This window comes from Antedon mediterranea, chromosome 2 (assembly GCF_964355755.1).
Source record: "Antedon mediterranea chromosome 2, ecAntMedi1.1, whole genome shotgun sequence".
Taxonomy (NCBI): Eukaryota; Metazoa; Echinodermata; class Crinoidea; order Comatulida; family Antedonidae; genus Antedon; species Antedon mediterranea.
This window is the reverse complement of record NC_092671.1, coordinates 23411921-23427410: the sequence shown is the minus strand read 5'-3', so window position 1 is coordinate 23427410 and position 15490 is coordinate 23411921. Positions and strand designations below refer to the sequence as shown.

At 33.8% G+C, this 15490-nt stretch overlaps 2 protein-coding genes across 2 annotated transcripts in view; both read right to left on the bottom strand.

Moving 5' to 3' along the window:
- Nucleotides 1–15490, bottom strand: part of LOC140040732 (COMM domain-containing protein 4-like) — an 85139-nt gene that overhangs the window by 36995 nt on the left and 32654 nt on the right. The gene's annotated exons all lie outside the window — the stretch shown is intronic.
- LOC140039780 (uncharacterized) lies at nt 9598–14353 on the bottom strand. The gene is made up of 4 exons (XM_072085383.1): nt 13089–14353; nt 12480–12895; nt 12104–12256; nt 9598–10051 (listed from the first exon to the last, which is right to left on the bottom strand). Exons 1-2 carry the CDS (start codon nt 13255–13257, stop codon nt 12762–12764), a joined length of 303 nt encoding a protein of 100 aa, XP_071941484.1. The 5' UTR covers nt 13258–14353; the 3' UTR covers nt 9598–10051; nt 12104–12256; nt 12480–12761.

The following is a 15490-nucleotide window of genomic DNA, read 5'->3' as shown; positions in this document are numbered from 1 at the left end:
TCATCAAATACATTCTTCTTCTACAAGTCTATCAAGGATTGGAACGCTTTGCCCCAACCAATTAAAAGTAACCCGACAATCTACTGTTTTAAATTAAACGTTAAGAAACATCTAAAGACAAAGCACTACATACATAATAATTATGACGATAAAAATAATAATAATAATATTAATAATAATAATAATAATAGAAGCTATATAAAATATCTATTGTTCTGTTTGCTGTTTTATTGTTTGTACATTTTGCTATTTATATTATTTTTTTTTCTTCTGTTTAAATTTTATTATTTATTTTATTTTTTTAAGGACCCCAATTAGAAATAAGTCCTATAACCAGGACTTTCATGGGCTTTCCTTGAATCTAAAAGTCAGATTTTTTTTTTACTTATTTAAATTGTATTTTTAAATTGTAGTTAAGTACAAATAAAAGATATTCAGTAAAAAAATGAAGGAAAATTTTAAAATTAATTGTAATTATGTATGATATATTTTTAGTAGAATAACTTTTAACTTGATTTTGTGAAATCATGTGTTTTACCATGTGATGTATTTTGAGATGCAAATAAAACAAACCAAACCAAAATGTATTTCAAAATTTTAAATGCGCAAAATTAATTTATTAATCAATTTCGCGTACATTTCAGGTAATTTTGAGCATTTCAAAATGTTACATTTTTAGGCATTTTGTGCACGCACCATTCATACAAAGCATAGAAAAATGGTTTTTGCAATTGATTTTTGTTTTTCATACCTTCTATAGTAGATTTCATTCATTTTGATAAACTCTAATTGTATATTGATATTTTGCATTACATTGTGGTCTAGTTTAAATTTTTTTCTTTAAGCCATGATACTTATTATTTACATATTTCGCAGATTCAAACTCGAACATACAGTACAAAGCATTGATATCAATGGCCACTGATCCAAACCGTGATTTACGAAATTTTATTCTGTGGAAAGGATAGGTGTAAATAATTCAAACTTCAACGATGCGGTTGACCAGCTGCTGAAACTAAACACTGTTTAAATTTGGCATACCGGTATGTTATTTTTAGATCCAGCCACGGCGGTACACAAAAGAGGGGGTTGCGTAGTTGATACAGTGATTTAACAACTCGCTAAATACACTAATCAACTAAATAAATTATATAGCAGATTTGACGAGTACACATCTCTACAGAAAAAAGTAGTTTGATAGACTAAGGAATTATTTTGAGGTAGAGCAAGTTCATGATTATACAGTAGCGTTGGTGAATATGTTGTTCGTTCACACTTTAGAAAGCTAAAGAAAACAAATCATATGGGCCTGATGGGTTGCTCCCAAATATTCTAATGAATGGAAGAAATTGTGTAAAATCCCCATCCCAAAGAAATCTGTGATAGAGTGTAACAATGATCTCAGACCCATTTAGTCGCAATGAAAGTTTTCAAAAAAGTTACAACCGCTAATGTAGAAGGTCAACAGATAATGTAGAAACGAAAATTGCCTCCCAGCTAATGTAGTTACTATCGCCAGCTTCGGTCATGTTTTATCGTCATAATATTGATGACATTTTTTGTTTATGCAATACAAAAGATGATGCAAATACTTTCTTTGACTTTATTAACGATCAGCACCCTAACACAAAGTTCACAATTGAATATGAGATTGGCCATCGTCTTCCATTTTTAGATATTTAGATATAATTTTAAACAAGAATGGTTCTTCTGTCGTAACTTCGGTCTTCAGAAAGTCTATCTTCACGGGTCTCCTCATTAATTTTTTCAGTTTTACTTCCTTTTCTTACAAAATTGGGCTTGTTCGTACTTTGATTGACAGAGTTTACAAATTGAGTAATTCCTGGTCTAGCTTTAACAAACTCTTAAAATCATTTTAAGTAAAAACTGTTTTCCACTCAGTATAATTAATGACAATATTTACAGATATCTTAATATGTTCTCTCTCCTTGCAATGTTGCGTCAGTTGAGTCGATTATTGAACAAAACAAGGTTTTTTATTTTAAATTACCCTACTTACAGTTTGCCAAATGCGCACAACAAAGAATCGATAAAATTACACGTTAATATTGCAAAGGAGTTAGTTAGATGTAATGTAATTCCATGTATATTGGTGAAACCAATAGACGGTTACCAATGTGGGTGCGTGAACATTTCAGGGACAAGGCTTCTTACATTTTTCAACATCTGCAAGATTCAGAACGGTGTAAGGCCCTCGCTAATGCGGAATGCTTACACCGTTCTGGATTCTGCAGATTCCGCTTTCAAAGCCCTCCACATCACGTGGAGTAAACCTTCCTTGAACAAACAAATCTATAACTTAGGTTTCACGCTTGCCATATGATTGTTTGTTGCCTACGTTCCTTGTTGTTTTATCATGCTAATTACTTCCTTATTTACATACAACCTATCCTATTGGTATATAAGTACTCTAGGTGTTGTTTTCTGTTCTGATGATGAGAACAGTTTCTCGAAACATGTCACATTTTAAGGCAGTTTACCTATTCATTAAATGCCTCACTATAGTTATTTTAACTTATATATTATATAAAAACGAAATTTATTGGGATGTACTGTACGAAAAAGTGGTGTAAAATCAATGCGTTAGAATAGGACAAGATGGCTAACCGAGTTAGGCGTCATGTCCAAATGTTTTCAAACTGATAAAGCGTGTTTTTTTAACGTTAGCGTGAAAATTCTAAAATCGTCAGACCGTTTGGAAAATGGACAATATGCATAGCTTGTATATAGTTCGGCCCACTAACATGCTTGACTGATTTTTACGAATCCTTTAACGTCGTTGCAAATCGCTTCTTGTAACGTCGTTTGACACTGCGTTTAACGATGAGTCATCACAAACAAGGTTCAAACAATTCGTTTCAGTTTGCCTTTTAAGAGAGTTTGTAGCTGAATTGTATTCCGGGGATGCTGATCTCAAGCATCATTCTAAAATGTTTATAAGTTCATAACCTCAATAAATAATCTAATATTAATAATAAACAGGGGCCTGTAATGTGTTTTAGTCGCTTTCTTTTACATAAGTCGACTAAAAATATCAATAGGAAGTTCAGACAATAGCAACATGATGTGCCACGCTACCGGTGAACTATCACATTTCTCTTCTAAATGCATTAGCGAACGTCTACAGTAGCCGATCGTTAAAAACAAGGTCTTCTAAAAATAGCAGCAGCGAATGATCGGCTGGCCGTCGGTGTTCGCGCGCTCATAGATTGCGGGCCAATAATTATTGGGTAAACAAGTACCTAGATGTTGGTCACGCGATATCCTCTTTTATCACAGCGCTCACATGTTTTTACTCCAAATTCTGCCGGTCGGTAATCTTAGGTCGTGTTTATACAACACCCTAAATTTGAACACGGCTTTAATTTTTAGCGTGTTGTTCGGACCAAGGTCAACCCACCTTAACGTTTGCTGTTATACTAGAAATCACGACACCGTGTTGTACCGGAAGTTTCATCAACACGCAGTGCATGCTAGGATAAAAGGTCAAATCGTTGATCGCTTGAATTGGCGGAGCTGATCGTCGCCTCCTCGCTTTCCGATGTATTCGCGCGGGTTTTTACCATTTTCATTATTGTATTCGTTCACGTTTGCATTGTGTTTATTTTGTTCTCGGTTCATTTAAATTAATAAAAGTTATTTTAAGGGTTTCATTGTTTCATCTATACACTATGGAAGAAGATGCCATTTTTGCGATGTTATTTTTTATTCTGTTTGGAGAGGGAAATGATAGAGGCCTACTACCACTACGAGTTGGCCCCACTAGGCTAGGCGGAAGACATGGTAGGAAGATGATTGCTGGCAGCGAAGCAGCAATAAATGGGCCCAATCTTGTTAGCAACGTCGCATGACATGATTGATATTACGACCTGTTTTAACGAGAGGTCAAAATATACCCTGACGACACTTCCAACACGGTAACGGCGACCGGGAATCCACCAAATTTTAGGATTCAGCCAAGTAGCCTTTTTTGCAATTAAAATCTCATTACACGGAATCTCTTTGTTGTTATACAACACACTTCTCGTAGGCGTGTAGAATATGCGTGTAATAGCGTGTTGTATAAACGCGCCCTTATTTAGTTAAAAAGATGACTGGTGGTCATTTAATTTAATTCATTTAATGTTTGATTCTATATGTTTTGTCCTTTTTATTTTGTTTATAAATTCTATTTATTTTAATTTAATTGGTTATCCGCACTTGGCGGATAACCCCTTGTTATTGTAAGGATCTTTTTTTTTTTTTTCTATCTTATTAGTTATCCGCATTGAGCGGATAACTCCTTGTAACTGTCCTGTTACTTTTTTTTTTCCTTCTCCCCCATTTTTGTGTCTCACGTATCTCAAAAACTTGTAAACATAACATGTTATAACTTTGTCAGCATGAGGGCATTCACGTGAAGTTGTGCACCTCCTATTTTTGAATTATGTCAGAGTTGCGCAACATGACTTACGCGCGATTTTATGAATTTCACATATTTAACATAGGTCAAAAACCAAATAACATTTTAAATTGAAACTTTGCAAAAGTTTAATTTATATCATGCGCTAACTTTTTGTTGAAAAAAAAATGCGTGTTTTACAAAAAGTTACGCGCGTACGCGCATTTAAAATTTCAAAATGCGCAAAATTAATTTCTAATCAACTTTCTACGCGTTTCATGTCATTTTGAGAATGTCAAAAATTCCCAGGCGCGCGCAAATTTTTACGCGCGCGGAGCACACGTACCGTTAAAAACAGATTTTTTCGCGTGATTTATGTTTTTTCAGCCTTTTCTAGTAATTTTACCAACTTTTAAACAATTTCGACTTCAAATTACGTCATACGGGCACGTCGAATTGGATAATTTATGTGCGTTTTTGATGAAAAAGTTCAAAAATTGGTCAAAATTTGTCAAAATTATACCTTTTTTTAAACAGTCGTAGTTTCTAAACTAAACGGTAAAAGTTATTTTTATTACGTAGTTTGGAAGATGATGAGTTGTAGATCATGTATCATGCATCAATACGGCTTACCGGACATTGTGACGTCATCGTATGGCCATGCGAATATAAAAAATAGAATTTTTGTATCTTTGATCATAGCTCATCACATTTAATAGAGCGCATCTCCAATTATCTGTTTTCCATTTTCACCCCGATTTTTATATTATCTAGGTCAATCAACTATCTTTCGCATGAGTTAAAATATTTTAATTTTTATGACGTCATCATGTCTAAAAATGAAAATAACGTGGGTCACTTATTTTCATCTTTACAGTAAATTTCAATCTGTTATAGCTCGTCAGAATAAAACGTGATAATCATGATTAAAACGTTTTCTGGAAGCTATTGGATTGTAGATACGAATTCATGTAAACATTTTGCCAATCGGATGTTGTAACGTCATCATATGGCCAGTTGAATAAAAAAAGTCGTATTTTCATATTTTGCGTAATAGTTCATCACATTTAAAAGGGCGCGCATCTATATTTTACGTATTCAAATTTCTTCCACACGTTAATATGTTGTTGCTGAGATAATTTCCTTCCGAAATTGCTATCTTAGTGTTTCATTTTGATACCAAAGCCGTGTTAAAAATAAGTATAAACGGGGGGACCCGTAATTTCACCTATTCTACACTGTATGTAACATGTATACAGATTATACCGTTTGCACTGTATATACTATATGACACAAAATTGACAGAATTCAGCACTAACAGCATATAATATTCTTCAGTTCAGGTCATAATGTCATAATCTTTTTCCGTGTGCAAAATTCCAACGTATGACGTGCGCGTGGCGTTTGTTGTGCGGATAACTAACTCGTCAAAGTGACGAGTTTCATGTCTAGTTCTTCTTTCTTTCCCAGAATTTTGTGTCACGTGTATCTCAAATTCTTATCAACATTACATCGTATAATTTTTTCAGAAGATTGACCTTCAACTGTAGAAGTGCAGGACATTTCGTTTTTTTACTTTAGAGTCGCGTAGCGTAAGTTACGCGCAATTTTATGACTTTCAATGATTGATCATAGATTAAAAACCAAAAGTCATTTTATATTGACGCTTGGTGAAAATTTAAGTCATATCAAGAGCAAACTTTCTATGGCTTAAAAATGGCATGTTTCACAAAAAGTTACGCACGCACGTTTAAAATTTCGGAATGCGCAAAATCAATTTCTAATCAACTTTCTACGCATTTCATGTCATTTTAAGCATGTAAAAAATTCCCACGTGAGCGCATATTTTTACGCGCACTGTGCGCACGTAGCGCTAAAAACCTTTTTTTTCGCGTGATTTATGTTTTTCCAGTCTTTTCTAGTAATTTGACCAACTGTCTAACAATTTCGATTTAAAATCACGTCATACGAGCACGTCGAATTGGACAATTTGTGGGCGTTTTTGATGAAAAAGTTAAAAAATTCGCCAAAATTAAGCCTTTTTTTAAACAGTCATAGATTCTAAACTACACGGTGAACTTTTTTTTAATTACATATTCTGGATGTTGATGAGTTGTAGATATCGGATCATGGATCAATATGGCTAACTGGACATTGTGACGTCATCATATGGCCACTCGAATATAAAATATAGGATTTTTGTCTTTTTCGTCATAGCTCATCACATTTAATTGAGCGCATTTGCACTTATCCTTATTCCATTTCCCTCCGTTTTTTATATTGTCTTGGTCAATCAATTATCTTTTGCATGATTTAACATTTTTAAAATTGTGATGACGTCATCATGATTAAAAGCGTGCATAACGTGGGTCACTTATTTTCATCATTACAGTAAATTTCAATCTGTTATAGCTCGTTTAGAATAAAAAGTGATAATCATGATTAATACGTTTTCTGGAAGCTATTTGATTGTAGATACGAATTCATGTGAATATTTTGCCAATCAGATGTTGTGACGTCATCATATGGCTAGTTGAGTTCAAAAAGTGGTATTTTCATCTCTTGCGTAAAAGTTCATTGCGTTTAAACGAGAGCGCATCTCAATTTGACGTGCCCAACATTCTTCAAATTTGCAATAATGTAATTATTTAGATAATTATCTTCTAAAATTGTTATCTTTATATGTCAATTTGATGACGTCATTGTGTTAATAATTGGATTTAAAAGATGGGTCTCGTAATTTCGTCTATGCTACACTGTATATAACATACAGTTTATTCTGTAAAACACTGTAATATGATATATGCTACATAATAGGTACAATTCAGCACTGTAAACATATTTATTTCATGTCATAGGATGGCATAATAATTGTCGAGGTTCATATGGTTAAGTATGTGCATGGTTGCGTTTGCGCGGATAACCCGAACTAGTCAAAGTGACGAGTTCAAATCTAGTTTTTATTGTTACCGTACACGTTATATGTCTCGTCATATTGTATTGTTGTGAGAGTCCCTAATGATCGGCTTCGGCTGGATGGACCACCTTCGTTATTGTTGAAATAAATCATTGGCCATTTTTTCGTTGCACAAATGCCTAGTTGTATTAATATTTAATTTATACTTATTAAACAAGGAATATATTGATTTTGCATTTATTTTGTGAAGGCTACTAAGCTTTGTCATCGGTGTATTTTTCAATTTGTTTACTAGCATAATAATGATCTCCCTATGCCCACATGAAAACATTAGGTATTTGTTTTTCGTTCGGCTTGAGTGGTCACGATTTGGCATGTACAAATTGAATGTACTGTACCTCTACTATGCATGATAGCAACTCAAATTAAAAGCTTTGTCTTAAATCTCAATTGTCCTTGCATGCTCATTGTCCAGGAAGCGAGTAATCGTTTTCCAACGCCCCATAAATTCTTCGATTTACACATAAAAAATACTATTATTTTGAATTTTTTTTATTTTGGACAATTAAAAAAATGGTGCCGATCGGAAATTCTGAGTCCGACGTGGTTAGACTCGTCAATTGAGCCGGCCTTTGTGGTTGTCTCCCAAATTTAATATTAATAACGATGTAGAATAACTTTGAATACTGTAGTAGCCAGGGGTCCCAAGTCTACCGCTACTCGCGGTAGTCTACCGCTTTTAGTACCCATCTGCCGCGCTACCGCTATCTCGACGTTTTCTACCGCATTTTGATTTTTTTACCGCATTTTCAAATTTCCCCATATTTTTGGCCAAATTGATTTACGGTTACACCCAGGCTCAGCCCAGGTCAACAATAGTCAATACAAAAGTGAGGCAGGATGTTGAAACAATGTCTATTCATGCAGTTTCCGTGGTCTATTATTGTATTTTTATTTGTATGCACTGCCTTTGTTAAACCGTAACAATAATATAAACATGCACGGTACTACACGCCGGACATAGAAAAAAAAAGAAGCGTGCAACCAACCGTGAATCAATCACGTGGTAACCGGAATACGCGATTATCAATTTTGGAAGGATTCAAGTTTTAACTAAATAAACGCTTTGATTACACAGTGGTTGAGACACGTTTTTAATAGTTATTACATTTTTAAACACCCTGATAATTAATGGACTCTACCAATGTTGATCCGCTGCAAAGAACAACAGATCACACACATCGCACGAGGTTGTTGAGGCGGTGTTTTATTTGGTTTTATTGTACGATCCGATAATACGAACATGTTAAAATGATTTAAAAGGCATATGGATTCGCCAAGCAAGTAGGCCTACGTTTAATAAAAATTTACCTAAGATTGTCGTAAGCTCTTTTGTTCAAACTTGTTATTTATATTGCAATAATCCACCCGTTCGGCCTCTATTCTATTCTAGCCTAGGCCTACTCCTCGATCGATCGATGGTGGGGAATTTCCCAGCGATAAGAAATCGGCGAAATAGCTCATAAACGGCCTACATTTTAATGTTATATCTTTAATGCCAGTGTAATTACGTATGGATAAAACAATATAAAACTCAATGTTTTTCATCTGAAATAATATGTTAACTCGCGTAATGTAGCATAAGACGGATTCGGAATAGTTTATTTCGATTGTTTTTGGGCTTTAAAATGGTAGCTAGCTAGGGCCTAGTAGAAGCCCTATGCTAGGCCTGTGCCTAAAAAGTAAATTCTATTGGGCAATACTATCATGTGTAAATATTGTACATTATGTAATTAAGTTAAATTATTTTATATACTGAATTTTAGTTAAAATACAGTATATATATTTTATAAATTCTTTGTACTGAGGATGTGTCCATAAAAAAAATAAGAATGTAAAAATAATGATGGATAAACCTATGTAAAAATTAAACCAACTTATGTGTAAATATTGTATATACTGTATATGTAACATATTTAGTTAATTAGGAGACGTAAACGACACGCATGTTGATTTTCGATTCCCCGCACGTTGACTTTCGACGCCCCGACGAATTGAATGTGGTTCACGACAAAATCTCCTGCGAATGAACTTTCCCAAGTTGGGACCTCTGAGTAGCATACGGTACTGCACACGAAGTAGTAGAAATTAAGACAATGTACGCTATATTTATTATGCAATATCAACAATATATTTATTATACAACATATTTACAGGTTATTTTATTAATAACGATTTAGAATAACTTTGAATACTGTAGTAGCCTACAGTACTGCACAACGAATTAGATAGAAATTAAGACAATGTATGCTATATTTATCATGCCATATCAACAATATATTTATTAGACAACATATTTACAGGTTATTATTCAGTCGGCCGTTCTTCCCTTCTTTTATTTAAAAATGTGACATATCGGCATTTGCAATTAACAGCTTCTTTGATAGCGTTTTCTTCCGTTATAGTCGAATTCGGAAAGATGACATCAACCTCTCTGAATATAGCCAACATTTTTGCTTCTGGTAACGGTTTAAGCCCCCCTGTCCAACTCAAATTGCAAGATAATAATTCAGCTTTTAAGAAAACCATCCAGATTCTGTAGTTGGCGGTGGCAAAATCACTTTCTGAGTGAGCGTCTTCGGCGCAACTTTACATGCACGTTTTAGCATTGCCACGTTTTAGCATTGCCACTTCCTTTTCTAAAGTCGTTAAACGTGTCAAAAAATCTTTAACTGTAATTAGAGAAAAAACGCAGATTAATTTTTGTTGTAGATATTTCGGGTTGTGGGAAATGGAGGGGTGCTAGGAATCACATTTGCATTGAGATAAGGAGTGCATTCCTGTAAAGGAAAACAACAATGGATAGACTATATTATATAGGCGGTTTTCGTCATTAATATTGTATTGTATTGACAAACTATATGAAAAAGTAACAGGTAGTGTAAAGATGGGTAGAATTGACACAGATTAATTTGAAATCCATCAGGGGGTTAAGCAAGGCTGTGTGTCATCACCAGTTCTATTTAGTATTTTTATCAATGAATTAAAAAAATTACTTGTTTCACATGATTTGGGTGTAGGGATTGATGGAAATTGGCTAGGTGGTTTATTCTGGGCAGACGATATCACACTGCTTGCAAACAATGAATTTGAAATGAACAAAATGCTGGACTTAGCCTCTACATTTTCAAAAGAATGGAAGCTTAATTTTAATTTTGAGAAATCGAATATATTAGTTATTGGAAAACATATAAATAAGGAGAAAAAATGGAAATTAGGAGATGGCTATATTAGTGAAGCCGAATCATATAAATACCTAGGTGTCCTTATTTCAAGAAATTTAAATGATCACAAACAATTTAAAAGTGTTGTAAAGAAAGGTAATAGATTGATTGCTTATATCAAGTCTGTTGTTGACAATTTTGATAATTTCAATAGGGTATATTTTGGCGATATCCTTTGGAGGACAATTGCCTTTCCTTCAATTAATTATGGTTCAGATGTATGGTGTACCATAAATAAATCAGATATAGATAGATAAAATAGAAAAACTTCAATTACAGATGGCTAGATATATTTTAAAGGCTCCTATGAGTACACCACGATCTGTAATTTATAGGGAACTTGGCTGGATACCAATACATATCATGCATGACATTTCTCGAGTTAAATACTTTAGTCGCTTAATTAAAATGGAATCATATCGATGGCCAAATATACTTTTCAATGACACTAAACTTCTTGATGGTGATCCTAATGATTTTCGCTTCAAATTTATTAAGTGTATATATGATGTTTTTACAAAACGTGAATCTGAAGACCTTCTAGAATTCTTGCTTAAAAATCGTGACAATGCATATTGGGTTAATCCTCTAATTGATAAAGTAATATTTCATAATGAATGGAAAGAGAATGTTGCTAGTAAGACATCTCTCACAGATTTTGTCCTATTTAAGGACACAATAAAAATAGAAGAATATTTATTAGATAAAGTAGATTTTGAAGGAGCATCCCTAAAATTTAAACTTCGCTCGAACACATTAGCATTGGATAGCAGAGTTTCAAGATGGTCTGAAGAAAATAATGGTTTTTGTACACTTTGTAACATTAATCAAGAGGAAACTATAAGACACTTCCTGTTTATCTGTCCTGCTCTTACGAACATAAGATTGGAAGAGTTGGATAAGCTTGAACATGCATTAATTAATTATAATAATATCTGGAATGAATTTTCAAACTCAACTATCAATAATAAACTGTATTATGTTTTAGGATCAACAGCTATTCCTCTACCTAATGAAGTAGAGCAGATTTTTGATAGATTTTGTAAACTTTATGTCAAGAGAGCTTGGAAGAAAGGATCAGAAATTAAGCATGTTCAATCTTTATAGTAGATTAAGATCTGTATTACTGAATATTACCAGTTAATTAAAGTTTTAAATTGTTATTTTGTTCGAGACTTTAGTTAATGTTTATGAATTTTTTTTTTTTTTTTTTTTTTTTTTTTTTTTTTTTTTTTTTTTTACATATTTGTTTAGTTAAGTTTGTGAATTTAAGAACGCACCAAGTGCCACCGATTTAAAGGTGTAAGTTCAAATAAATAAATAAATCAATAAATTGTACTGAGACGATTCGGCCCATACCTAGAAAAGAAGGTCTATACGTAATACGTACGTACGTCAATATAAACACTTATGAATACCACTAAAATGTATTCAACAAAGATAATTGGCAGAAAAGTTAGACGTTTCCCTAATGGTCAAAAGCATAACAACAATACTTACGAGTATCACTCAATTCGTTTTGGCTATATCCGACATCACTTGTTTTGTTTTGTCCTCCAAAACCGTTTCCACCAATGTGTCTATTTGCCGACTGTTCCAACAGACAAGTTAGTCCTTCCAGTAGTCGTTGAACCGTGGTGTCTTGTTTCGGAGCTGTAATTTGTATAGACAACAACAAATATATTAGTACGATAATGTTTAGTACAGTAGTTTATTAACATCAATAATAAATGAAAGATAAATCTGAATAGGCCATTTTGCAATTATTTGCTATGAATCATTATTTCAAAGGATTATTATAACAAGGTCAACAAACAATATGTGATCATTATTTTATTCTAAATTATCCCCTAATTTAACTATAACAAATACTTACAGCTTATTTGAAAGTCGTTTGATCCTTGGAGTCCTTGCAAAAAGGAGTCGCTTGTGATAGCCACAGCACCACGAAGGAATTCATCTTTATCATCTTCTTCGATGTCAAGAAAGTCGCTATCCAACCTTGGTTTTTTTTATTTTGGTTCTCCGTGATCTCCAGTAACTTCTTCGTCACTTTCTGTCAACCCGTCGTTCATACCATCGTTAATGTCACTACTACTTCATTATCGGTTACCACTACCTCTTTATCGCTTACCACCACTTCTTTCACCACGCTTTCTCACACCCCGTCGTTTATACCATCACTCGTTACCGCTACTTCTCTGTGTCTAGCTGTTTCTACCTCATCATTGGTTGTCGCTTCATTTCCATCTACTTGGTCTTCCTTATCATCTTCTTTTTCGGATTCGCAAACTACAAAAACAAACAGAAGTTAAAATCATTAGGCCTGCATATCATTTTTCATTCATCACAATATATACAAAATCAATAGAGGAAAGCAGAAAAGAGTGGGCCCTATCTATTTATTGGTGGTAAAAATAGCTTTAAATATTATTGGCTTATCACAAACTAATTAGTCGAAAAAAACTAAGTAAAAAAAACATACCCTCAATTACTTCTGCCTTGTAGAACTTGCGAACATACTTGGCTCTTATTGTAATGCCAACAGATATTATTTTGGCCTCACTGTCGATTTCGTTGCGTAGGACATGCGAAATACTTCCTTTATCTTTTCTCGGCTGCAGCCATTTTACAAGATAATATGATTCCGACATATTTATGAAAATTTCGATATACAATAATTAAAGATAAAAGTGTTGCAGGGGTCCCAAGTCTACCGCTTTTAGTACCCATCTACTGCGCTACCGTTATCTCGACGTTTTCTACCGCATTTTGATTTTTTTACTGCATTTTCAAATTTCCCCATATTTTTGGCCAAATTGATTTACGGTTACACCCAGGCTCAGCCCAGGTCAACAATAGTCAATACAAAAGTGAGGCAGGATGTTGAAACAATGTCTATTCATGCAGTCTCCGTGGTCTATTATTGTATTTTTATTTGTATGCACTGCCTTTGTTAAACCGTAACAATAATATAAACATGCATGGTACAACACGCCGGATGTAGAAAAAAAAAAGAAGCGTGCAACCAACCGTGAATCAATCACGTGGTAACCGGAATACGCGATTATCAATTTTAGGAGGATCCAAGTTTTAATTAAATAAACGCTTTGATTACACAGTGGTTGAGACACGTTTTTAATAGTTATTACATTATTACACCCTCATAATTAATGGACTCTACCAATGTTGATCCGCTGCAAAGAACAACAGATCGCACATCGCACGAGGTTGTTGAGGCGGTGTTTTATTTGGTTTTACTGTACGATCCGATAATACGAACATGTTAAAGTGATTTAAAAGGCATATGGATTCGCCAAGCAAGTAGGCCTACGTTTCATAAAACTTTACCTAAGATTGTCGTAAGCTCTTTTGTTCAAACTTGTTATTAATATAGCAATAATCCACCCGTTCCGGCATGCACGGTAGGCCTCTATTCTATTCTAGCCTAGGCCTACTCCTCGATCGATCGATGTCAATGGTGGGGAATTTCCCAGCGATAAGAAATCGGCGAAATAGCTCATAAACGGTCTGCATTTTAATGTTATATCTTTAATGCCAGTGTAATTACGTATGGATAAAACAATATAAAACTCAATGTTTTTCATCTTAAATAATATGTTATATATATATGCGTAATGTAGCATAAGAGTTAAGACGGATTCGGAATAGTTTATTTCGATTGTTTTTGGGTTTTAAAATGGTAGCTAGCTAGGGCCTAGTAGAAGCCCTATGCTAGGCCTAGGCCTGTGCCTAAAAAAAATGAGTAAATTCTATTGGGCAATACTATCACGTGTAAATATTGTACATTATGTAATTAAGTTAAATTATTTTATATACTGAATTCTCATAATAAAACACGATGAGTTTTGCAAATAACAATAATACAAAAGAAACAGACTTGTTTGAAAAAAATTTAGGCGTATCCAGCTTCGATTGTCTATATTCAGACTATTTTGGAGCAAATAGCTGGGCGTATCTAGTTTCGTATGTATGCAAGCCCAATAGAAAATTATATGGTCATTTCTCAGTAATTTTATACAGAGTCAACATTTATTTTTTAACAATGTGGAATCCAAAATCAAATTTATGTTCTGGTAACTATTTATGTCGTAAAAGACAACATCTTGAAAGAGCAACACAGGCAAAACGCGGGAGACCGTTGATTGTATCCAAATTTCCGAACATAATTCAAGTTGCCAAAAACTTTGTCGAAAGTAGTGGTTTTGAAGCGCATGGACGACGAATACTACTGGCAACTACGGCACTAGTCTAAAGCTCCTGCAATCGCACATTTTACGCGAGGTTGACAACCTGAAAGAGGATCACCCCAGATTCAGTAAAGTAGGCCTACATTATATTTAAGTGCGTGTAAATGATGTATTAACAATATACGAAAAAAAATATGCAAATCTAGTTTTAAATAATGTGTCATCAAAACTGGGACAGACGTATGTTTTATTGTCTTGAATTTCTATAATGTGCTTGGAAATACACTTTTCTGTATAATCGTTTATTAAAAAAAAATTTCAGGTATAAACACTGTTCACCGAATGCTTAAGTGCCCACATGAGGGAAGACAAAATGCATCGCGATATAAAGGCTATATTGATGCTAAAGTACCAAGAAAAGAAAACAGCCGTATGAAACCCAACGACAATGGTCATTTTTACAATGCAAGAGTTAAATATGCCTTTCAATTTAAAAAACGCATTATACCCACGAAATTGTGTTCTTTATTCAATTGACAACTATTTTTTTCTTATTGCTTTTTTCGTCTTGTGCTGCTCAAATTTCCGTCTTTTGTATTAGTAGCCAGACTCTGTACGACCTTAACTTTCTCTTATTTTTTTTGTCAACTTCTCATATTATGTACCTTTTTTTATT

Excerpts from the sequence above, each read along its gene's own strand:
- LOC140039780 (XM_072085383.1), bottom strand. The coding sequence starts at position 13,257 with ATGTCGGAATCATATTATCTTGTAAAATGGCTGCAGCCGAGAAAAGAT. Across the intron at positions 12,896-13,088 it reads CAAGGCAGAAGTAATTGAGG|TTTGCGAATCCGAAAAAGAA; the intron begins GTATGTTTTTTT and ends TTGTTTTTGTAG.